Source organism: Rhinoraja longicauda, chromosome 11 (genome assembly GCF_053455715.1).
Source record: "Rhinoraja longicauda isolate Sanriku21f chromosome 11, sRhiLon1.1, whole genome shotgun sequence".
Lineage (NCBI taxonomy): Eukaryota > Metazoa > Chordata > Chondrichthyes > Rajiformes > Arhynchobatidae > Rhinoraja > Rhinoraja longicauda.
Genome location: NC_135963.1, coordinates 41233328 through 41258966, shown reverse-complemented (window position 1 = coordinate 41258966; position 25639 = coordinate 41233328). Strand labels below are relative to the sequence as shown.

Here is a 25639-nt window from a genome sequence, read left to right as displayed (position 1 = left end):
TCTACTTTACATTAAGTAAATTCCATAAACAGTCCAGGGTATTCTTAATATAAGAAGATAACTGCAGATGCTGGTACAAATCGAAGGTATTTATTCACAAAATGCTGGAGTAACTCAGCAGGCCAGGCAGCATCTCGGGAGAGAAGGAATGGGTGACGTTTCGGGTCGAGACCCTTCTTCAGACTGAAATTCTTAAAATTGGTTGGAATAATTTATAGCTGTACGTGAAAATAAGTGGGTTTTTGATGAGCTGATGTGGAATTCAAGCATTTGAAGATGACCCAGAATGATTATCTTGCATGTTTAGTGGTATTTACATAAAAATTAAAGGACCAGTACTTAACACACATTTCACAAATGTCCAGGAAGCATGAACTACACATCTATAGTGAATTGCGAGGGGGTGAAATGTGATCACTAAATTACACATTGTATCATGTCCCATAAACAGAAATGAGGTGAATGTGCTTATTGTATTATTCATAAAACAGGAAAAGATGCAAATCTAAATTAAAAGCAAAATATGTCAAAAAACACAGGCATCATTCTGTTTGCCAATCAAGTAAATGATCTTCTCCCTAGGAGCCAAGGGTGCGTGAGCAGAATCATTCAAATTAAAATGCCCCAAATACTTTTGGCTTCTTACAAAGAGATAATGATTTGCTTCGTTTCCTACTCAGAATGAAACAGTGTGATCTAGTTTTTGAAATGGAGACAACAAACAATGAATAGCTTTCTGCCATTAGAGAACAATTCTATTTCTTTAGAGTTTAGACTTTAGAGTCCGCGACGGCCAGTGATCACTGTTACTTTTTAAAAACAATGAACTGAATAAACTTTATTAAATGCGCTCCCTCCCCCGCCCCCAGGAGGACCGGCTCCCGTCCCGGAGTGCCCCGCGCCCGACCTTCCTCCCGTGGTGCAGCGCAGTAGCAGAGGGTCAAACAAGATGACCGTCGCCACCGAGCTGCCGTTGCAGGAGATGTTTCCACCCAACAGGTCCACTGCTCGCTCTGGCCGACGCGATGGATGCCCGGGGCCGACGTGAGTGGCTCCCTCTATCCGCCCTCGCCCGCCCACGGCCCCGGGGGACACTTCCCAGCTGCCAACGGGTCCATGGATCGTCAGTTGGAGGAGGATTGCCGCGCCCGCAGGAGAGGTTTGCACCCAATGGGGGTTGCCACGCCCGCAGGAGTGCCCACAGGAGACATTTGGATCCACGCCTGTCTAGTATTTTGTTAAAAAAAGCTTCACTTCAGTTAGTTATAACAAGCATCCTGTCAAATTAAGTAACTGGAACTGTAGAGAGAGCTAGGGAAGAGGTGAGATGGAGGAACAGGTAGAAGCAGGGAAGGGTATTTGAATGCATACAGCATCTGCAACCAGAACTGATGACAATGCCAGAAATAAATGGGTATGATGTGATCACAATTAGATAGAGGTGGTGGCAGGAGGACCAAGGCCACAAACGAATTATTTCAGGTTATTTGACATTTTGGCAGAATAGGTCAAAAGGAAAAGGTGGTGGTGCAGCTTTGCTAATAAAGGATGAGATCAGTAATTAGTAAGAAGTTATCTTGGTTCAGAAGAAATGTGAATATGTAAAATTAGTTTGGTTAAAACTAAAAAGAGCAAGGGAAAGAAGTTAACAGTAGGAATGGGTCACAGGGCCCTTAATAATGTCTGCATGACAGAGTATGAATCAATAAATAATGGGGGCTTGTGAGGAAGTTACAAAGGTGACTTTAGGCTTCATGTAGATAGAATAAATGAAATACTCAAGAGTAGTCTTGATGATGAGGGCATCTGCATGTAAAAGACTGTTTCTGTGAACAAAACATCATGAAATCATTCAAGGAACAAGCATTTTGAGATCTGCTCATATGTAATGAGACAGGATTAAGTAAGGATCTCCTTGTAATGGATCCACAGGGAAAATATGAACTAATGTGATAACAAGGAACCAAAGATGGACACAAAACCTGGAGTAACTCAGCGGGTCAGACAGCATCTCTGTAGACAAGGAATAGTTGACGTTTTGGGTCAAGACCCTTCTTCAGACCTATATTCCTCAGGTCTCAACCCAAAACGTCACCTCTTCCTTTCTCCAGGGATGCTGCCTGGCCCGTTGAGTTACTCTGGCTATTTGTGTCCATCTTCGGTTTAAACCAGCATCTGCAGTTCCTTCCTACTATTAACAAGGAAGTGCAGATGTTGGTTTGTACCAAAGATAGGTACAAAATTCTGGAGTAACTCGTGGGTTTAGTCTAGTTTAATTTAGTTTAGTATTATGTATACCGAGGTACAGTGAAAAGCTTTTGTTGCATGCTATCCAGTCAGCAGAAAGACTACACATGATTAAAATTGAGCCATCCACGGTGTACAGATAAATGATCAAGAGAACAACATTTAATCCAAGATAAAGTCCAGTAAAGTCCGATTAAAGATGGAAAAAATGGATAGGTGACGTTTCGATTTGGGACCCATTTTCAGACTGAATGCAGGGGGCAGCGGGAGAGAAAAAAAAAACTGGAAGCGAAGAGGGGGCTGGACAAATCACAACTGACAATAGATCACCCCAAGCAAGGGGCTTCCCTGATAGGCAGATTGTTAGATAGAAACAGGTGTGAGCTCAAAGGGGAAATACATAGTTGTGAACTGTAAAGCTTTCTGAATGATTTTTGGTGGAAGGGCTGGGGGTTGAAGGGGAAAGAAACCAGAGAAAGGTCAGCCAGGGTTTAGGGAAAGGGAATGAATGAACTTCCCTCGGCAATCAGTCTGAAGAAGGATCCCAACCCGAAAAGTCTCATCCATTTTCTCCAGAGATGCTCTCTGACCAACTGCGTTTGTCCAGCATTTTGTATTTATCTTTGAAATGTGAACCTAGCACGACAGAATTTCACTTCAGTTTGATAGTGAGAATCTCCAGTAATCTTCAGTAATTATAAAGAGACAAACAGCATGGAAACAGGCCCTTCAGCCCAACTCATCCACGATGACCAAGATGCCCCATCTAAACTAGTCCCATTTGCTCGTGTATATTGTTGTGTATATTATATATACATGGATAGGATGGGTTTAGAGGGATATGGGCCAAATGCAGGCAGGTGGGACTAGTGTAGATGGAACATGTTGGTCAGTGTGGGCAAGTTGGGCCAAGGACCTGCTTCCACACTGTATGAATCTATGACTTGGTAGTTTGAATTCAGAACTGGCTTTGGCATGAGACAGAGGCTAGTGGTGGAAGGACGTTATTCTGGCCCTCCCTCCCTCTCCTTCCCCTCCCCCCCAACCCCCATTATCCCCTCCTCCCTCCCACCCTCCCTCCCTCCCCACCCCTCCATCCCTCCCTCCCTAGGAGATCGATTTAAACATTAAAATGTGAATAACTTTAAAAATATAACACCAATTTCAATTAAACTTCTTCCTTTAGCACCAAAGGGACAACGGTGGGTAAGGTGGGCCTAAAATTGTCCGCTATCGTGTACTGTTCCGGCTGTAGTTCAGGAACAAACAAACGAACAAGAGTTTTAGTATATAGATATGCAGGGTTTTTTTCCCCACAGAGTGTGGTAAGTGTCTGGAACGTGGCGGTGGAAACAGATAAGCATTTAAGTGGCTTTTAGATAGGTACATTAATATGCAGGAATGGAGGGATAGGGATCACTGTAGACAAAAGGGATGCTTAATTTGGCAGTGTATTTGACACAAACACCGTGGACCAAAGGGGGTTGTTCTTGTGCTGCAGTATATTATGTTCTATCTAACATTGACTGATATAGCAATAGCTTAAAGAACTAAAAGGGAATGTCTTAAGCAAGTACAGATAACTTTGCTGATAAGTATGTTTCAGGACCAACAAGGAAGGAGACATGTCTGCACTGTTCTGGGAGTTGATCCAGGCCAAGTGCAGTAAGTATCAGCAGTGGGATATCTAGGAATAGTGACTGTGACATGATAAACTTTAAAATAGCACTCTGAGGTAAAAACAGTACATTGGAGAAGTGCCAGTGTCAACAAGTGAAAACAGTGAATCAAATCTTGGCAGGGAAAACTGTAATTGAGCAATGGATGACTTTTAAAGGTAGAGAAGTTTAGGTTAAATTACAATCCTATGGGGAATGAATTATAGCCAAAATTCTCTTGATGACCAAAAAGCTAGAGGAAAAAGCAGAACAGATGACTTGTTGTTAACGCAAATGAGAATCAGACTGATTACAGATAGTTCAGATGTGAAGTAAAAAGGAAATGAGTCAAGAAGATAGGATGAGAAAAATTGGCAGCAAATGGAAAAGTGAATCTAATAATAATCATCTGATAACATGAATAGGAAAAAGGGTTGCAAGAGGTGTTTTGTTGATCAAAAACTATAAAGTAAACTTACTAATTGAAGCAGTGTAATAAATAAATATTTTCACATCAGTTTTTACCAAGGAAGATGATGTTGCTGGATTCTGAACAAAAGAAAATGTAACTGAGATTCTGGATGAGCTAAAAATTAATAAAGAGGAGGTATGAGAAAGGCTAGTTACATAAAAAATGGATAGGCCATCTGCTTTAGTTGGATTCAGATTTTTAGTTAGAAGGTCTGAAGATGAATCCTGAACCGAAACATCACCCATCCTTTTTCTCCAGAGATGCTGCTTGACCCGCTGTGTTACTCCAGCACTTTGTGTCTACTTTTACTTAAATTAGTAATGGTTAAGAAATCCAAAATGGAGAAATGCAGACTTAAATCTATCTCAGGTTAAAGATTGTAGAGGTGGTGAGATGCAAGACTATTAAATGATTAGAGTTGAATTTGAGGATTTTAATACTGAGCGATTAACAGACCAATGGCCAGTAAAGTTCAATAAATACAAGGGAGAAAGATGAATGAGACAGTACAAGTTAAGATATAATCAGCAGAATTTTATATATATATTATATGAGGCATTTGACACAAAGCTGTGTCATTGTTGAAGGTCTTGTACAGTGCAATCTTTCTTATAAGGGGGTACTGTGGAGATGAAATCATATTATAATGGATGAAAACAGTATTGAACAAAGAACAATTAACAACATAAAAAAGAGTTGAAGTAGGGAATGCACATTCCACAATTATTCATTAATAAATTATCAACTTAAAAAAAAGCAACAGTGCTCATAGTTCATGTGCTTTGGATCAAGGGCTGTATTCTCAACTCTGGAAATAGGGATCTTTGACCCAAAATGTTAATGCTGTTTCTCTTCAAACAGATGAGGCCTGACCTGTTGAGTATTTCAAACATTTTGTGATTATCCTGAAATAAGGCACGTGATTTTGCATTCAATGGTCCATCATTCATTTTCTTACTTTTAACTCGAGCAGAATTTTTCCTGCGGTTTTATTTGTGGGGAGCACCACAACTGTGATCAATCATGACTTCATGATACATGCTTCCCAGAAAGAACAACCGAGTTGGAATCCAAAGCTTTCTTTCCCATTAACTTCAGAAACTTCGCTTGTGGCTTGTATGGAAAACAGGCACTCTAGAAATCAGGATGAAACCAAAAGCTTTCTGTATGTTAAATAAATCATCTTTCGCCTTTTGTTCATTTTAGGCTCTGCATTTCAGATCAATTTTTGATACAATAATGATCACTAGACGTACATACTGGATCATTCTTTCTTATCTATTGATAGTTTGTTGTACTGATCAAAACAAGGAATGGAATAGCTTGTATTTCTAATGCTAAATTCCAGAAGTTTCTCAACATACATTTAAAAATGCAAAATAGACAGCAACCTCTCCCTCAATGTCAGCAAGACAAAGGAGATTGTGAATGACTTCAGGATGCGAAACAGTACACACACCCCAATATACATTGAAGGAGTTGAAGTAGGTGAAAGCTTCCAGTTCCTAGGAAAAAATATCACCAGCAATTTGTCCTGGACCAGCCATATCAAAGCTATGGCAAAAAAAAAGCACACCAATGCCTCTACTTCCTTATAAGATTTAGGAAGTTCAGGAGTTCCCCAACAACGTTCACCAACTTCTACAGATATGCTGCCAAAAACAATTTTTCGGGATGCATCACACCCTGGTTTGGGAACAACTCCAACCAAGACCTTAAGAAATTGTAGAGTTGTGAACATAGCCCAGATCATCACGCAAACCAACTTTCCTTCCATCTGTACTTCACGCTGACTCGGCAAGGTTGCAGCATAACAATGACCAGTCATACCAAGGTCACTCTCTCTTCTCCCCTCTCCCATCAGGCAAGAGGTACAGAAGTTTGAAAATGCACACCTCCAGATCTAGTGCCAGTTTCTTCACAGCTGTTATCAGCCACTGAATGGTCCTATCATCAGTTAGAGTGTGGTCCTGACTTCCTATCTACCTCATTGAAGACCTATGAATTAACTTTAATTGGAGTTTATGTTGCATAAAATACTGTACTCTTTATTCTTTATCTGTGCACTGTGGGTGGTTTGATTGAATTCATGTATAGTCCTTCATGCAAAGCTTTTCACTGTACCTCAGTACATGTGAGTACAAGAAACTAAACTGGCATAGAGTTCCAGCATCTGCAGTTCTTTCCTAACCCATTCCTTCCTTCCTTCTCTCCAGAGATGCTGCCTGTCCCACTGAGTTACTCCAGCATTTTGTATCTACCTTCAATTTAAACCGGCATCTGCAGTTCTTTCCTACAGTTCCTGTTCTCCATGCCAATAAATCTGGGTGCCCTTTTAGACCAATGTACATTTTTCTATCACACACTCCTAAAATCCATCTGGGCTGACTTATTTATTTTTGGTGAAACACAGACAATATTTTTATTATAGAATATGCCCATTGAAATTTGGGTTCAGACAACTCCATGTTATTGCGCATAACCGTACAGACAAGAGACTTGGACATAATTTGTAAAGCCACTGGTTTGTGCTATAAAAAAATAATCCCTGCCTGCCCAATGTTCCCACAAAACACTAACCCCTATATATTCTTGTGAAATGAAAATGGAATTTTACTTAGGTAACAATTGTTATTTTTTTGCTATTGTTATTTGGATTTTTGGAAGAAAGTTACAAATACAATTTGCCATGAATTACACCCCAGTTCTTTGTATTATTGGTTTTAAATCACAATTATCAACATAAAGCATTTTTCTTTGCTTGGACATCGACATCTAACAACTTATTGTTTTTCAAAGCTACAAAAATTGGAACAAGCAAATCTTCTGCCAAATTTACTTAAAAGTGATGATGTAAAATCTTGTTTGATCATGTCGTGGAATAGAAATCCTGAAAATATGAACCCTTCTAAAGCTTGATGAACCATTATAGATGAATATAGATATCTTTTAAAATTGAACATAGTGCGATAGCATTATATGAAGCAATTAAATGCTATTAGCCACATTTACGAGATGTGCAGGTTCAGGTCTACAGCAAATAAAGGTCACTCATGGAGAACTGAGTGACAGCTTTTTGATTTCGACAAATGGGAATGATGTAATGCATGAGCAACAAAGCAAACGGCAATTTCAGATAAAGCATGCATGCTGTGGTTAGGTTCAAATTGAGTTTGCTGCTCATCTTTGTTTCGTTCTCCTTTAAACTTCTTTCACCCTGAAACCAACAAATCATAGGTTTGTAAAAACTAAAATGGAAAAGGGGGCCATTCAGCCCATCACCCTAACCTGCTAATCTTACCATTTTTTTTCGAAGCATTAAAAGCAACCTAATGAAGCATTTCCTATTTCAGCTTTAAAGTTGAATATGGAGGTGGGCATTGAACATGATGATTTTTTCAGGCAGCTCTTTGTAGCTAGTTATTATTTTTTTAAGTATATAGTGATAGGTGATGTTTCTGACAAGAACTCCACGAGATGCTGGTATAGACATAGAACAGAATATTGAACAGTACAGCACAGGACCAGACACTTCGGCCCACGATGTCAGTGTCAACCAAGAAACCGGATTCAATTAACCCCATTTGCCTGCACATGATCCATATCCCTGCATGTGCACGTGTATGTCTAAATGTTAACCATCATAACTGTGTCTGCGGCCACCACCCCACTGGCTGCACGTTACAAGCACTGACCACTTTTTATGTAAAGTCTTTGCCTTGCACATTAACTTTAAACTTCCCTCCTCTCAACTTAAAGCTATGCCCTTTAGTATTTGACATTGAACCTATTATCTACCTTATCTATGGTTCCCATAATTTGACATACTTCTATCAGGTCTCCCTTCAGCCTCCAAAGCTCCAGAGAAAACAAGTTTGTTCTACCTTTCCTAAAAGTGATTACTCTCTAATTGAGGCAACATCTTGGTGCACCCTCTCCAAAGGCTTCACATCCTTCTTGCATTGGGGCAATCAGAACGCCACACAATACTCCTGATGCGCCCAACCTACGTGTTATACAGCTGCAACATGACTTCCTGACGCTGAGAACATAGGGCAGCACACAAAACTCAATACATGATGATAAATTAAACTAATCTCTTCTGCCTGAACATGATCCATATCCCTGATTTACCTGCATATTAATGTGCCTATGTAAAAGCTACTTCGATACCATTAGTGTATCTGCTTCCACCACCATGCCAGGCAGTGAGTTTTAAATGTCTACCACGCCGCGTTAGAAAAACTTGCCCTGCATATCTCTTTTAAACTTTCCTCATCTCATCTCAAAGCTATACCCTTTAATATTTGACATTTCCAACTTGGGATAAAAATGGTTATTTTTACAATCAATGCCCCAACCGATGAAGGAAACCATCGGTATGCCTCCTTTAAAATCCAATCTACTTGTATTGCCACTTTCAGGGAGCTATGGGCTTACACCACAAGATCCCTCTGAACATCAAGGTTCCTAAATGTCCTGTCAGTTACTGCATGTAAATTTAGCATTAACCTTCTAACCCAGAAGTACAGAAAAGCACCAAAGAACTGAAAGCTGATAAATGTAACACAATTATACCTAAAGGAATGCAAGGACATACCAAGAAATCTCCTGGGTGTGGGGAAAAAAATTATAAACAATAAAAGGTGAAAAAATTTAAAAGGCACTTGCAGAAATTTGGTTTAATAATGAGAGTTAGCATTATTTATGACAAATTATGTTTGACTAACGGTTACATTTTTTAATTAAATAATAGTGACAAAAGGAAAGCAGTAGTTGTCTGTGGATTTTCAAAAGCATTTGATAAATTTTCACACAAAAGGCTGGTGAGCTAAATTGACCCCTTGAAATGAAAACACAGATAGGAAATTGGCTTACAGCAGAAAGGAAATAATAATGGTAAACCACAGATTTTTCAGACAGGAGGATGGTAGGCAGGAGATGTTCCCCACTATCAGTGCTGAGGCACAGTTTTATTTTAATCTATATTAATGATTTAGAAGTGAATATGAAAAGTAACATTTCTAAATGTTTTAATTTAAATTTAATTAAACAGGTCTGTAAGATGGTATATTGGCTGAATGGGGAGACAAAGGCCAGGTAAAATTGAATACAGGAAAAGTATGAAGGGATACGTTTGTGAGAAAGGAAAGACAATGCAGAATAAATCTCAGAGCTCTAAAGGAGATATGTTGCAGGTTAGGCAATGGAAAGAAACAAAGAACTGGAAAAAGTATGATTTTGCAGAGATTAACAAGCTTGCAATGTACTGTCGCTGTCGCTACAATAACAGGATATTCTTATTAGCTAGTGCCTTCTGGCGTTTTATGATACATTTACACAACCCTCATATTCTGATCTCAGGGGATAAACCATGAAGGAAACCTATACATATCCCATCTGCCCTCAGGCACCAAATTAAAGGCTTTTCTTCACATTGAAAGTAGATTTAACAGTGGGAGGTTGCTGAATGAGAGAAGGGGGGGGGGGGGGGAGATAGCAAATTTGAAATGGAGTCTCTTTATATTGCTGAAAAAGATGTATCATTTCAGTAATCGTTTTCCTGTGAAACATTTTGATCCTTACTATCACAAATTACATTTTTAAATCAATATCTTCAGTTTAGTTTCAAGCTATTTATTCATCAATATAGTGGATGGTGGAAATAATTTCTTAGCAGCTTACCTTTGTGTGTACTGTACAGAGCAGCAAAGGTCACTACAAAGAATGTTGTAGAATACTTTCCGGCATTGACCAGATGAGGAAACGCTCGCTTGGTGTCACGGTAGCGCCGAAGGCACTGGATGAAGCGCAACCATGCAGGCAGACACTGGATGAGGGCTCTTACTCCATAGGAGTAGCTGTGGCATGTATAATCGCCTGGAATAAGCAGAAGGGAATGAGAGTAACTGCAATAGTTGGCAAAAGACCATTTACAAATCATCCAGTTTCACCATTTGTACTTTGACCAGGATACCAATAAAACACAATCTATGCCCAGATTAAACAAAAAAGATTTAAAATCCTCAAGGACAAGCTCTTCCCATAAAGGTCACAACTGCTTAACCAAATTATAATGTGTTATCCCTAATCAGTCTGAAGAAGGGTCTCAACCCGAAACATCACCTATTCCTTCTCTCCAGAGATGCTGCCTGTCCCCCTGAGTTACTCCAGCTTTTTGTATCCATCTTAACCAAATTATAATAACTGAAATAAATCTGAAAGTGAGGTATGGACAATGGGTTTATTTAGTTCTTGAAAGACAGCATAGAAATAATAGTTAATTCATCTTAATGTTTTTTGCATCAGATATGCAGGTCTTCATGTCATAAATATTCACTCATGACAGTTGAAGGCAGCACTTTTTTATATTTTTATCCAGCATTACCTTTACTGAGGCATTGGACAATTCTAATCATGTTGCCCTTCGATGATTCCCTAAAACTGATGTTAATAAAGTTTAAAGGGGTAACGATAGATTTTCATCCGCAAGCACTTGACTCATAGCAGAAGCAAAAATGAGGGAGATTCGCTTCAACATGCCTTTCCTAGCACAAAGGATAGTCTGAATACTGCCGAAGGCAGACAAATAGTAACCCCCCCTGAACCAACTGACAGATTGACAGAGGTAGAACACTATAACCACTTCAAGATGCTGTTTCAACCAGGAAAATCTTCACAGACAATCAATCACAGCCCTCTAGCACCTTGAGCAAGTGCACATTCTCTCTCTGAGCTCAGGCTCAATGGATGTCACAACAGTAATATTCCCTACCATCAGGAAGAAGGTATACGAGTCTGAAACCGTGACCATCAGGTTCAAGAATAATTTCTTCCCAGTAACTATCAGCTATCAGTAACTATGAACTATGAACTATCTTTGGTTGCATGAAGAACTTTGGAATATTTTGCACTCATATTGGGGTGAATAATTTATTGCATTTTTTTGTTTATTATATGTTATCTATGAGAATTGTGTGTACATGCCTGTTATGCAGCTGCAAATAAGAATGTCCTTGTTCCATTGTCAGTACATATAACAATTAAACACTCTTGACTACAACTATCAGGTTCTTGAACTGATCCACAACCATAATCCTACCTTGACAACAGGTAACGGTGGACGACATCTTGCACTACCAAGGACTTTTTTTCTAATTGTGTTTTGCAGATATATCTTGATTTTTTCACAGTCTTTTATTTTTACCATCTCTCAGAGTGCATACATAATTTCTATAAACGTTATGTTTTTGCGTGCTATCCGAGTCTCTGTGCATGTGGTGCGGTTGCAACATTTTCACTGAAGTACCTCACTGTACTTGTGCGTGTGACAATAAACTCAACGACTTAAGATCTTTTATTTCAGGACCTGGAGAAGACCGAGGATGAACATGTCCATGTGGGAATAGGAAAGGGAATTGAAATGGCATGCAATTGGAAGCTTGGAATATTCATTGCTGATGTGTCATTGCTGAAAAACACATGTATCTGCAACTTTTTTCCACACACAAAAAGAACTGAAAAACATATGGCAGCATCCCACCCCAATCTTTTTTGTTCCCCTCTTCCTCCTGTTTCCATCTACTTATTCAATACACATTCCACCTGTGTCATACACATTTCACCCACTGGCTCATCTGGTTCTGCCAGTCACCTCCCCCCTAATGGCTCACATTAACACCGTCCTTACTTATTAGATTCCAGCAATGGCAGCCTTTGCTTATCACCTTCCAGCAGCCATACCCACTTTCACCCTCACTCCATATGCCTGTAATCCCTCACCCCTCCCCTGTCCCAAATTGCTTCTCCCTTTTGTCTCATTATTTCTCAATTGATTAATATTTTCTTCTGAACTGAGGCAATCTTTTTCACTGCTAACTACAGCATCAATTCTGGTGTTATTTTGTTATCTACAAACATACTTATCATGTAACCTACATTCAAATCATTAATATATACAGGTTTTCTCCAGGTTACAAATGCCTGACCTACGGCAGCCTGTACATATGCGTTACAAATGCCTGACCTATGGCAGCCTGTCCATATGTACGAGCGCTTTGGAGACAGGCGGGATGGCTGGGAATGATAATGCCAGCTGTCGTGGGTTGCAGGCATCTTCTGCCAAATGGGCCTTCTCTCCCCAAATCCCCCCCAGGGATTTACTGTCTGATGAACACAGAGGCATCAGTTCCAATCCTTGTGACACACCATTGGTCACAAGTTTTCAATCTGAACAACAACCCTCCATTACGACCTTCTGACTCCTACCATTCTTTTATCCAATTGACTAGTTCACTGTAAATCTCATGTGATCTAACTTTCCGGACAAGCCTACCAAGTGGGACCTTGTCATCAGCCATGCAATAATCCATGTACATAATACTTACTGCTGTGCCCTCATTAACCTGCTTCGTCACCTCTTCAAAATACTCAATCAAATTTGTGAGATACAATTTCCCATGCACAAAGCCTTAACACAATTCCTTATACATGCCTTTCCAAATGCAAATAAATCCTGTGCACATGCTGCCTTTGCCCTTCTTAGGTTTTAAGGTGTAGATAGTATAGGCAGAAATTTGTCTAATGTAGAGTCCTACTGTGGTTAATGTCTGTAGTTGATTACCTGAAGATTTAATGAGGGCATCTTCTGTGCTCCAATCCAGTTCAAAGCTGTAAAAGCAGATCATGTACTCCAGATCCATCAGGATTGTGGCCAGGCTGTTCAACTGGTCAGCCAGCCAGAAATCAGCAAACTCTACTTTGTGGAATGGAGCTGTGAAGACTCTGAACTGCAGATAAAGGAGAACAAAATATACCCATCAGCAATAGTTTAAAACTACAGCTTTCATCTTGCCCTACCCTCCCACACCTGTCCACAACCTTCTGGTCTTCACCAGTATGTTAAATAAGACGCAATGAATCATTTAATCAAAACAAGCAAGGACAAGCAATTAAGTAGAGGAGATTAGCAAATTAACCTCAGTAAGAGGTGAGATACTCTCCTCCAAAATTAAGAGAAATCACTTTCTGACAATGTCTGGACAATAAAAGATTATTTCATCACTCATCAATTTTCTTACAAGTTAGCAAATGGCAAGTTTTTATTTCTTAAATTGCAAAACCTCAACCACAGTCCTTCCACAGCAAGTAATTTTTAGCTCATTGTTATATTTAAAGGTTCAGTGATTCACTGGATGTGCTCACTTGGCTATTAATGGGTCGAAGAACGCAGTTTCTTAAATGTTTATTTCCGGTTATTGTAGGTGGTTTGTGATTCAGCTGAAAAATGAACCATTTAAGTAAAATGTTTCAGAATTCTAACAATAGGCAACTTAACATTTCCCACAAAATGTATACTGGTTTAATTAACCAAAATTCAGAATTCCATATTTCCCAGACCAGATGCCTCTCTACAGCTGTATTCAGAACAGGGTTTGACTGTGCACTCCAAGGGAACTCAGTTGTTTTTACGAGTCAACAGAGACTGTTATATGAATGGTGTCAGATTAGAAGGGGAGGTGCAACGAGACCTGGGTGTGCTTGTACATCAGTCACTGAAAGTAAGCATAGAACAGGCAATGAAGAAAGCTAATAGCATGTCGGCCTTCATTGCAAGAGGATTTGAGTTTAGGAGCAAGGAGGTCCTTCTGCAGTTGCACAGGGCCCTGGTGAGACCATACATGGAGTATGGTGTGCAATTTTGGTCTCCTAATTTGAGGAAGGACATTATTGCTATTGAGGGAGTGCAGCGTAGGTTCACCAGGTTAATTCCCGGGATGGCGGGACTGACATATGATGAAAGAATGGGTCGACTGGGCTTGTATTCGCTATAACTTAGAAGGATGAGAAGGGATCTAATAGAAACATATAAAATTCTTAGAGGATTGGACAGAGTAGATGCAGGAATTTTTTTCCCGATGTTGGGAGAGTCTAAAACCAGGGGTCACAGTTTAAGAATAAGGGATAGGCCATTTGCGACTGAGATGGGGAAAAACTTTTTCACCCAGAGTTGTGAATCTGTGGAATTCTCTGCCACAGAAAGCAGTGGGGGAAAGTTCACTGGATGTTTTCAAGAGAGTTGGATTTAGCTCTTACGCCTAAGGGAATCAAGGGATATGAGGAAAAAGCCGGAGCGGGATACTGATTTTTGATGATCAGCCATGATCATATTGCGTGGCGGTGCTGGTTCTGAAGGGCCGAATAGCCTACTCCTGCACTTATTTTCTATGTTTCTTTGAGACACGGCTTCTGTCAAAACTCTAACCGTACTTCAACAGAAAGATGGTTTGACGCAATTTGTAGCTTTACACAAGATTTACCATTTATTCTTTCATATTATTTCTACAGGTGACTTTCCTGCGAACAACGCTAATCTTTATATAAAATATTTCAATAATTAGATATTATGAACACGAAGACAAAGGATAATAGTGCAAAAAGTAAACAGTGAGTCATATGGTGGATCAGAGATAAGGGGCCAATTGGCCAAATCTTGATTTGAATACTAAAAAAATGTTTGTGAAACAATACTGTCACAACATCTTAAAGCACTTCAGGTTTAGGTTTATTATTTTCATGTGTACCGAGGTAAAGTGTAAAGCTTTGGTTTACATGCTCTTCAATTAAATCAGATAATACTATACATAAATCCAATCAAGCCAAACTGAAGTACAATAGATGGTGCAAAGGTAAATATATAGAATGCAGACTGTAGTTCTCAGCATTATACTGCAGTAGATCCAGAGACAAAGTCCAATTTCAGACAGAGGGGAAGCTGTTCTTGCTCACATGGTTGAGAATTGTGAGAATATTTTTCTGCAACTTTATTGGCTCTTTATTAATACTGAGCTTTAAGTGATATTTTAGTATAAAATGATTAGGCCTGTCTGATTTTGTATGTAAACAAGGGAGGAACATCATGTCAAAGCTGGGCAATTACTTCCTGATATTTTGTCTGTTCCAATTAAGATATAAGTTGCTTAGATTCATTTGGCTACACAGCATTATGCATCATTAACATTTCACAACACATGATTTTTAAATTCTGGTACTTCACTGAAAGTGAGCACCATAAAATTCGACCTGAATAGGAAGAACTTGGATTGGTGTAGATCTTAAATTACTTAGAAATTTCCATGACAAAGTGCCTTAGCATTAATGAATACTTTGACAAACAATTATTTTTGCAAAGCAAATTCGTCCTCTTCAAATTACGTTGTTAACGTCAACTGAACATGGTAGACTCCTCTCTCCATTCAACCCTGGTGACAATTTGGGGTTCAAATCTAAAATACTGCCTATCCATGTCCTCCAGAGATGCTGCCTGATCCAGTGAGTTACTCTAGCACTTCGTTTTACTCAAGATTCCAGCATCTACAGCTTCTAACGTCTTCATTGAACCTCTCTGATGTTCACCATAATCAGCACCTGTGAAGAGACTCCTGGCTTCTTTAGCAGAAAACTGCAAGACTAGTTTGATAAGAATAATCAGAAGATCCAAGAACTAATGAATCACAAATGCAATGCATTCTTGGATTGGAAAAGATACATCCGCACAAGGCTTGTAGACAGATGTTGAATGGACAGCCTGTGACGTCAAGAGCAGATAATGGTTAGAAAGTGGATAGGAGGTCCAGTAATCATGACGTGTATAGTTGTGTGGTGTAATGGTGTAAGCTGAACTTAAAGTGAATCAGTCAGTGCTGAAAAGAACACCTTAAAATAACTTGTGTGTGAATATATTCTTGACAGGAGTATTCTTGATTTCATTGCACCTTATGACTAACAAGACATATGCCAACACTGACAGGAAATGGATATATGCCCAACATGGGTACTGACCTCCCCACCATTGAAGGAATCTATAGGAGCCTCAAAAAGGCAGCCAGAATCATCAAAAACCCACACCTCCCTGGCCATGCCCTCATTTTGCTCCTACCATCGGGAAGAAGGTTATAGATGTCTGAAACTGTGACTACCAGGTACAAGAATAGCTTCTTCCCAACAACAACCAGGCTTTTGAAAACTACACAGCCATAACCTCAACTTATAAATTATGTCTTTCGTTTCATGAAGGACTTCGGGTTTTTATTTTGCACTAGTATTGGGGTTATTAATTTACTGAATTATTTTGTTTATTATATATTGTCTATGAGTATTGTGTTCACAGGGCTGTTATGTTGCTGCAAGTAAGAATTTTATTTTTCTGTTGTTAGTACTTCTGACAATTAAACACTCTTGACTTTACTCTCGACTGTTCAACCAATGCCATGTTACCCCAGAAGCAAGGTCACCTCAACTTCAGTCATTGATCTTATCATTCAGCACATTCAGATGCTGAATTCCAAGACATTTATGACCCTTGAAGAACATCAGAGATCACGACATACATTTAACATTTGCAAACTGTGCTTCTGTTGTACACCAGCTAATAAAGGTCAACTTTACTACCCAGGAAAGTCTCTGAAAATGTGGAATTGGTAAAGAATAGACTGGGGTCAGCTATGATTTCTGGCATTCAATGTCAAGATGCTCCAGCGATCAATAACCTTCTGGGGTTGGTACAGGATAATAAAAAATAAATCCCAGTGATAAGTCAATGCTTCACAGAGGAGCTGACAAAAACTGGGAAAGAAAGAAAAACAATAAAAATGACAGCTCTTCAGTAATTCTATTCAACAACTGTCCATTTCAGTGAAAAAAACAGCACTATTTGAACACATTTGTTCCTCTATGTGATTCATCACTGGCTAAATGCAGCAGTGAGTTTCATCAGCTTTTGTACTAGTTGTGCTGTTTTAGCAAGAGAAAGTGCATTAAATTCATGCAATTACTGTCCCAGCAATTATCTGCAAATGTGCACTGTGACCTACTTCAACTTTTGCTCTCAACCAGACGCCACAGTGGCTCTTTGGAAAAATAATTATAAAAAGTAATTACTCAGTTGGTTTTGTATCACTTCAGTATATCTCTTTTCCCCAAAGCACCTGCAAGAATGTTCCTTTCTAAATGTTTTACAGATTATTGACACTTCCAATTACTACTCAAAATGTGCAGGCCCTCAACTGTTGGCCAGAAGCAATGCAATATCTCAGGTTTACACACTCTTCTATGGCCAGGATTAATATTGGAGATACCAATCGTACCAGAGTGTTTCCAGAAATTAAAGATTAATTGCCAGTACATTGCTTTGAGCACATGAAAGGAAGAAAACTCAAAGGCGCTACGTAAAAAAGAAAATTTAGTTGGTTCTTAAAATAGTTATAAATAAATAAAAGAGAGAAAGAATGGCTGTTTGACTAAGATAGGCTGTTTCCCCATCAAGAAACCTCCAGCAACAGGCAAGCTTATTTAAAGGAGGCAAAGATTATTTAAAGCTTTGTTAGAACTGTGATGCTTAAAAGAGGTGCAAGAAATTATTAATTAATTGAACAATGAACGAAAACCCACTGCTTTTATGAGCTGGCAATAGATAAGTGACTGAAAGATAAGTTGACAGAGACAGGATAACAGGGCAGACATGTGGATGTAGGATTATAACTCAGAGGGAATGAACATCAACATCACAACCAAGTGCAGCGTTTCTCAGCCATTTTACCCTTGCAGAACCCTTGAAATAATTTTCAGGTCTCAGGGAACACCTACATAAAAATTATTATAAATCTTTATTAATTTCTTTCTTAATTAATTAATATCATTATATAATCTTGCACTTAAATTTAATATTTACTGGTTACAGTTCCAACACTGATTTTCTGGCACTCTTGGTTCCAGAACTTTGCTGGTTTATTCATTTTAAGGAGGTCACGACCTCAGAGAGGGGTAAAACGGTACCGGGACGGTCCACCCAGGCTGATGGGGGGGGGGCCGAGATACCGGCCTACAAAGCCAGCCAAGGAAATTGGCTATGGGGATAGATTTGCTGGCTCCAGCTGGGCTGGAGTTCCAGAGCCTCGGCCGCAGGTTGCAAATTCAACCCACCGATCGGCCATGGAAGTCCCGATGAGGTCGAGATTGGCTGCCTTGCACAGCCTAGGTGCTACATTTTCGGGGAGACTTCCAGGGTGGGGGGATTTCAAGTGGGCTCTCGTAATTTTGTCCGTATTTAAGAAGGCGCTGGACCACCAGTTGCTGGCAAATCGGTGGCGGGCCTGTACTGAACTGAGAATTTTCACCAAATCTTTTCAGATTTGCATGCAATACTCAACTTTTAAAAAGTGCATTGGATCTGGTTTGAAATGATTAGCGGCTATTCCTCTCGGAACCTCTAGCGGAACCTTAGTGTTCCGGGGAACCCTGGTCGAGAAACGCTAACCTAGTGTAAGCCATCAGGCACAATTATTATACTACTGGGACAGACAATTAATGTCAGCAACACAGGCAATTGCTACAAGTGGACAAGTGGTATCATTTATCTTTACAACATATAATCCTCTGAAATTTCCGCCGCCTCCAACAGGATCCTACCACAAGCCACATTTTCCCATCTCCACCCCTTTCCGCCTTCCACAGAGACGGTTTCCCTCTGCAACTCTCTGGTTAACTCATCCCTTCCCATCCAAACCACCCCCTCCCCAGGTACCTTCCCCCGCAACGGCAGAATGTCGCTATACCTCCTCCCTCGACTCTGTCCAGGGACCCCGACAGTCCTTTCAGGTTGGCAGAGATTCACTTGTACCTCCTCCCACCGCATCTACTGTATCAGTTGTTCAAGTTGTTGACTCTTATAAATCGGCAAGACCTAACGCAGACTGATCTCCCGGTTGCTGGACACTTTAATTCTCCTTCCCATTCCTACAAAAACCTTTCTGTCCTCTGTCTCCTCCATTGTCAGAGTAAGGCTAAACGCAAATTGGAGGAACAGCATCTCATATTTCGCTTGGGCAGCTTACAGCCCAGTGGTATGACTATTAGTTTCTCTCACTTCAGGTAACCCTGGCATTCCTTCTCTCCCTATCCCTCCCCTGCCTCAGTCGCAATCGCTTCTCATTTTCACCCTACAAACAGCTAACAATGGCCCGTTTCCTTTATCATCGTTACTTTTTGCATCGTTCATTCATTGTTCTTTATCTCTCATTTCCCTTATCCCGAACCAGTCTGAAGAAGGGTCTCGACCGAAAAGTCACACATTCCTTCTTTCCAGAGATGTTGCCTGTCCCGCTGAGTTACTCCAGGTTTTTGTATCTACATTTATCTTTAAATCTTGATTGCAAGTGTCGTTAACTTAATTAATAATGGACAGTATCACAACTGAATCTTGGCTTCTTTTAAGTATACCTGTTTGGTTAATAAATTGAAATCCTGGCTGGTTCTTCTCAAGAGTGAGCAATAATAACAGTTGTCGCTTAGAACTGCATATGATGAGGGTCAATGTATCACAACCGTACATATTCAGAGCTGAAATGCTTCGTATAATAACAGGTGATATATTTTAGGGCTAAATCATATCCATTTGCATTACGGAATTTACTGTACACATGAAAATTAATACTTTATCCACTTACGTTTATGTTTTACTAAACACATATACAAAATAATTACTGAAACTATCTGTTTCAAAAGACGATTGTCAGATAAGCACTGCAGAGTTCTTCACAGCAATCTATTTGACTCATGCATGCTAAATATAATTATTTTAGGACATTGATTCTATTTTCTATTCTAGAAGAATGGTGAAATGAGGCTTGAACATTGGCTGCGAGAAAATGGGCAGAGTGACAGTGTGAAAGAAGGGCAGAAAGGAGAGGATTACATTGGAGGAACAAAGGGATGGAATGAGGGAGTAAAAAGAAATGAGGAGGGCAATAGCAAAAGGAGAGCAGAGATAATTTGGCACACATAGGTACACTGACAAATAACAAGATGAAAAAACAGTGAAAGAAGGGGTTGCATACAGGGATAGGTACAGCATGGGGTAGGGGAGAGGCAGTATGGAGCAGAAGAGGTGAGACACACAGGAATTGGGCAGGAGGTATAAATGGAAGGAGGTGGCACGAAAGCGGGAATGTAAAATAGGAAAGTGACAAAAACAGGTAGAATGGTCTAATGTGGGGAAAGAAATGAAAGGAACAGGGAGGTTGTGCAAAAGAGTGGGCTGCTTATGAAGGAGGAGGGTCAGAAATAGAGAGCTTTCAGAAAAAAAAGAATTGGTGAAAACAAGATAGAAAGGAAAGAAATAGAACATGGACAATTTTAGGGGACATAGCGAAAGGGGCATGCACATAATAAGATGTGAACAATAGAGAGTTTTGGATGAGAAAGTCAGAGGGAAAGAAAAAAAATGAGAGAAACAGAGAGCAGAACAAGAGGGAATGAGTGAGAACTAGAAGGGAAAAAGATGAAAAGCAAACAATTTGTGTGGTGTGTGGGAGAAACAGGATGAACTGTGCTAAAGGCTGGCTAATGAATCAATTTAAATCCCCCACTGATTCCTTCAGAATGAACAAAAGAAGAAAATCACCCATATCTTTGGCATTTATTGAAGCATCAAATGCAGCTTTTGAAGTATTTCTTTAAAATACAGTATGCCCTGTGGAAAACCCACCTGCATTAAAATTAGATGTGCATCAATTTAGGAAATCTAACTCCATCAAATTTCAAATATTTCTAATGAGATACAAAAAAAAAAATTATGATTCCAAAGAATATTTTTTAAACTGCATTAGACAGAACACCTTTGCATAAGCAATGTGAAGATTTCCTGAGGGCTGAATAAATACATTGTTTTGCTTTAGTATATGTTAAAAATATCTCCGCTGAATAAAGCCCCGCACAACCATTAAAATAATCACTGAGTGGATAAAATGCATCAGTGAGGTAAGGTTTTATTTGTGTATTGTTATATAGCTGGCCCCATAGCAGAAGCGCCCATGTCGCGGGGCTGGAAACTGGAAGTGTCCTGAGCAAATTCTGTTACCACCATCATCTATTGCAACAAGTGATGGCTCCCACTGATTGTCGCCTTTTGCTTCCTTTTCAGGTCGGACGATAACAGCGATGTCAACATTTGAAACATGGATGATGGACACGAAAGAAGATTATATAGCTTAATTAGATTGGTATATTGTAAAATTGTATCAAATGCATGTTGTTGTAAAACAGTAAAGAATAATTTTATGGCATGTTGCATTTTATATAAGAAAATTATATCTCTGTTTTAATTTATTGTCCATTGCAATCATTATCCTTGAAAAAATTGTTGATAACTATACCATTAATGCTGCAAGGAAATTAAATGCAACATTACAATTTCTCAATGCATTAGAAGAGCGACATTTTGCAATTTGTAGCAACTAAGAGTTTTTAAATCTTCTTATCTTTGTGAATGGCCTTATTGATCAATTTCCCTCCTGGGATAAATAAAGTTCTATTGTATTTTATCGTATTTAAATTAAGGATATTGATTTTGGACCCAAGGTGTTCTCGCTCAAACACTACCTGGAATTCCACATACGGTGATCACGACTCCCTCAAAGATCTCAAACACAAGCTCGCTTATCCATCTTAACTCATTGCACGTGACAAAATCTATAACAGCTGGGTAGACACTGAAACATATTGCTCAAAGGACCAACCATCAATACACTACATGAATTCCTCTTCCATGGTAACTGTGCCAATTTAATGTCTAATCAATGAACAGATTAAAATCACCCATGATAATTACATTTACCTTCTTACATACCTTTGATATTTCCCCATTCATGGTTTGTCCCATTGAGAGGCAACACTCTGGTGCCTGACAGACTACTCCCACCTGTGACTTTATTCTCTTACTATTCACTATTTCCATCCAAACAAATTGATTCACTGCATCATACGATTACTCATCATCACCCTTGATTGACAATGTTACCCGATCACATTGTCCTTTTCGATTATCCTTTTGCAATGCTGGATAACGGGGAAGGCGGCTCAACTGTGGCTAACGAAGGAAATCAAGGATAGTGTTAAAGCCAAGGAAGAGGCATATAAATTGGCCAGAGGAAGCAGCAAACCGGAGGACTGGGAGAAATTTCGAACTCAACTGAGGAGGACAAAGGGATTAATTAAGAGGGGGAAAAAAGAGCATGAAAGCAAGCTTGTTGGGAATATAAAAACTGACAGTAAAAGCTTCTTTTGATATGTAAAAAAGAAAAGATTAGTGAAGACAAATGTTGGTCCCTTACAATCAGAGACAGGTGAATTCATAATGGGAAACAAGGAAATAGCAGAACAGTTAAATGAGTACTTTGGATCTGTCTTCACTAAGGAAGACACAAACAATCTCCCAGAAATACTAGGGGACTGAGGATCTAGTGGGAGTGAGGAACTGAAGGGAACCCACATTAGTCAGGAAATTGTGTTAGGTAAATTGCATCCCAGGGTACTCAAGGATGTGGCCCTAGAAATCGTGGATGCATTGGATCATTTTCCAATGTTTTCTCGACTCTGGATCAGTTCATGTGGACTGGAAGATAGCCAATGTATCTCCACTTTTTAAGAAAGGAGAGAGAAAACGGGGAATAAAAGACCAGTTAGCCATATCAGTAGTGGGGAAGATGCTTGAGTTATTAAAGATGTCATAGCAGTGCATTTGGAAAGCAGTGACAGGATCGGTCAACGTCAGCATGGATTTATGAAGAGGAAATCATGCTGGATTAATCTTCTGGAATTTGTAGAGGACGTAACAAGTAGAATGGATAAGCGAGAGCCAGTGGATGTGGTGTATCTGGACTTTCAAAAAGCTTTTGACAAGGTCTCACACAAGCATTAGTGTGCAAAATTAAAGCACGTGGTATTGGGGGTAGGGTATTGACATGGATAGAGAACTGGTTGGCAGACATGAAGCAAAAAGTAGGAATTAACAGGTCCTTTCCAGAATGGCAGGCAGTGACTAGTGGGGTGCCACAAGGCTAGGTGCTGGGACCCCAGTTATTTACAATATATATATTAACGAATTAGTCGAGAGAATTAAATGTACCATCTCCAAATTTGAGGCTGACACAATTGTGGGTGGCAGTGTGAGATGCGAGGAGGATGCTTTGAGGCTGCAGGGTGACTTGGATAGGTTGGGTGAGTTGGCAGATGCATGGCAGATGCAATATAATGTGGATAAATGTGAGGTTATCCACTTTGGTGGCAAGAACAGGAAGGCAGATTATTATCTGAATGGTGTCAGATTAGGAAAAGGGGAGGTGCAACGAGACTCGGGTGTGCTTGTACATTAGTCACTGAAAGTAAGCATGCAGGCCGGGAAGAAAGTTAATGGCTTTCTAGTACTTGGCTTTCTATTAAATCAAACTCATTTGTTTCTATTTGTGCCGTAAACTCTTGAATCTTGTTAATTTGTCATGGTTGATTTCTGCATTTCACACTGCCAACATTGTTTTCTCACTCCACTGCATTCATTGGCGGCGCCTAACGGCAGCGGCTGACTAGCAGTCTGTCCGTCTTTTTTTTGTTGAGTGTCGGTGTTGGGATGATTTTTATATATATTTTTTTGGTTGTGTATGTGTGGGAGGGGGTGGTGGTGTGTGGGGGGTGGGTGTGGGTGGGTGGGTGTGGGGAACTTTTCTCTTCCTCACGGCGCGGGGTGCGGCTCGGCTGCGGGGCCTAACATCCCCCGGTGCGGCTCGGCTGCGGGGCCTAACATCCCCCGGTGCGGCTCGGCCGCTGGACTTTACATCCCGGTGCGGCTTGGCCGCTAGACTTACATCGCCCGGTGCAGCTCGGCTGCGGGGCTTAACATCGCCCGGTGCAGCTCGGCTGCGGGGCTTAACACCGCCCGGTGCAGCTCGGCTGCGGGGCTTAACACCGCCCGGTGCAACTCGGCTGCGGGGCTTAACACCGCCCGGTGCAACTCGGCTGCGGGGCTTAACACCGCCCGGTGCAGCTCGGCTGCGGGGCTTAACACCGCCCGGTGCAACTCGGCTGCGGGGCTTAACACCGCCCGGTGCAGCTCGGCTGCGGGACTTAACACCGCCCGGTGCAACTCGGCTGCGGGACTTTACATCGCCCGGTGCAGCTCGGCTGCGGGGCTTAACACCGCCCGGTGCAGCTCGGCTGCGGGGCTTAACACCGCCCGGTGCAGCTCGGCTGCGGGGCCTAACACCGCCCGGTGCAACTCGGCTGCGGGACTTAACACCGCACGGTGCGGCTCGGCTGCGGGACTTTTCACCGCTGGTGCGGCTCGGCTGTGGGACTTAGCTGCGCAAGGCTTGGTCGCGGGCCTTTCATCGCCCGGTTCGGCCGCGAGACGTTTCAGCGCCCGGTGCGGGGACTGTGCGGGTCGGTCGGGGACGAGCTGTCTGTCCGTGGGCGTGGGGAAGAGAGGGGAAGTTTTGTTGCCTCCATCACAGTGAGGGGGTGTTTGGAGTCACTGTGATGGACGTTTGTGTTGGGGTTATGTGTCTTGTGTTCTTTTTTTTTTCTATGACTGCTATGTAGTTTCGTTCGGTACTTCGGTACCGAACGACAAATAAAGCTCTGTTATACCTGTTATTCATTTCCATCACTTTGCACTCTTCTAAAAACAGCTGTGAATAACAGGCATTCATCATCCTTTCTCAGATGGCGTTAAAATGTTTGTTTCACTCTACCCGAAGCATTCCCTTTGTTCTTTCCACCAATCCCTCTCTGCAACAGTCATTAACTCAAAACACGGACTTTGTTTCTCTCTCCACAGATGCTGCCCTACCTACTGAATATCTCTAACATTTATTTATTTTTCCTGATTTTCAGCATCAATCAATTTATACTCCATAACTTACAAAACACATTGTTTAGAATGAAATAATTTTATTTCTGGGGGTTTCAATATAATCATTGTTAAACATAAACATTCTTCCCACTATAGAAAGATAAAGCACAAGTTGAGAAGAAAACTTACCAAGAGTTTTAAGAGCCAGAACCTAGATTTGTAGTAGCAGGTTTTTGTAGGATTGATCAGAAACAGGAACATGAAGCCATAAAGTACGAGAGGGTTGAATGGCATTGGAATTAAACTGTATGGCACATACAAACTGATGAATAAACTCAAGCCCCAAAGAACTCCAAGGAATCCAGCAATCTGCAAAAAGACAGAGTTTATAACTATATAATATTTACTTTACACTTTAAACTGTGTAAAATACTTACACAACAGTAGAATGATTCTCCTCCAGTAAATATACTTCAATATAATCCAATTAACATGGCAATATAATTCAATATAACCCCAAGGTGTCGATGGACTTGAGTTACTGGGACTGTGTATGGCAAGAGTTAGATAATCTTCAAAAGG

At 40.5% G+C, this 25639-nt stretch overlaps 1 protein-coding gene across 2 annotated transcripts in view; it reads right to left on the bottom strand.

The window, feature by feature from the left end:
• The window catches only part of LOC144597825 (solute carrier family 53 member 1-like), a 188157-nt gene that overhangs the window by 28453 nt on the left and 134065 nt on the right, over positions 1–25639 (bottom strand). The window contains exons 9-12 of one of the 2 annotated variants that reach the window (XM_078407456.1): positions 25247–25426; positions 13001–13166; positions 10063–10257; positions 7460–7594 (exon numbers count right to left, since the gene is read on the bottom strand). In XM_078407456.1, the coding sequence (XP_078263582.1) occupies positions 7590–7594; positions 10063–10257; positions 13001–13166; positions 25247–25426 (546 nt within the window). In that variant the 3' untranslated portion in view covers positions 7460–7589. Of the gene's footprint in view, positions 1–7459; positions 7595–10062; positions 10258–13000; positions 13167–25246; positions 25427–25639 lie in introns of those variants that run through there. The other variant, XM_078407455.1, reaches the window with a different exon arrangement.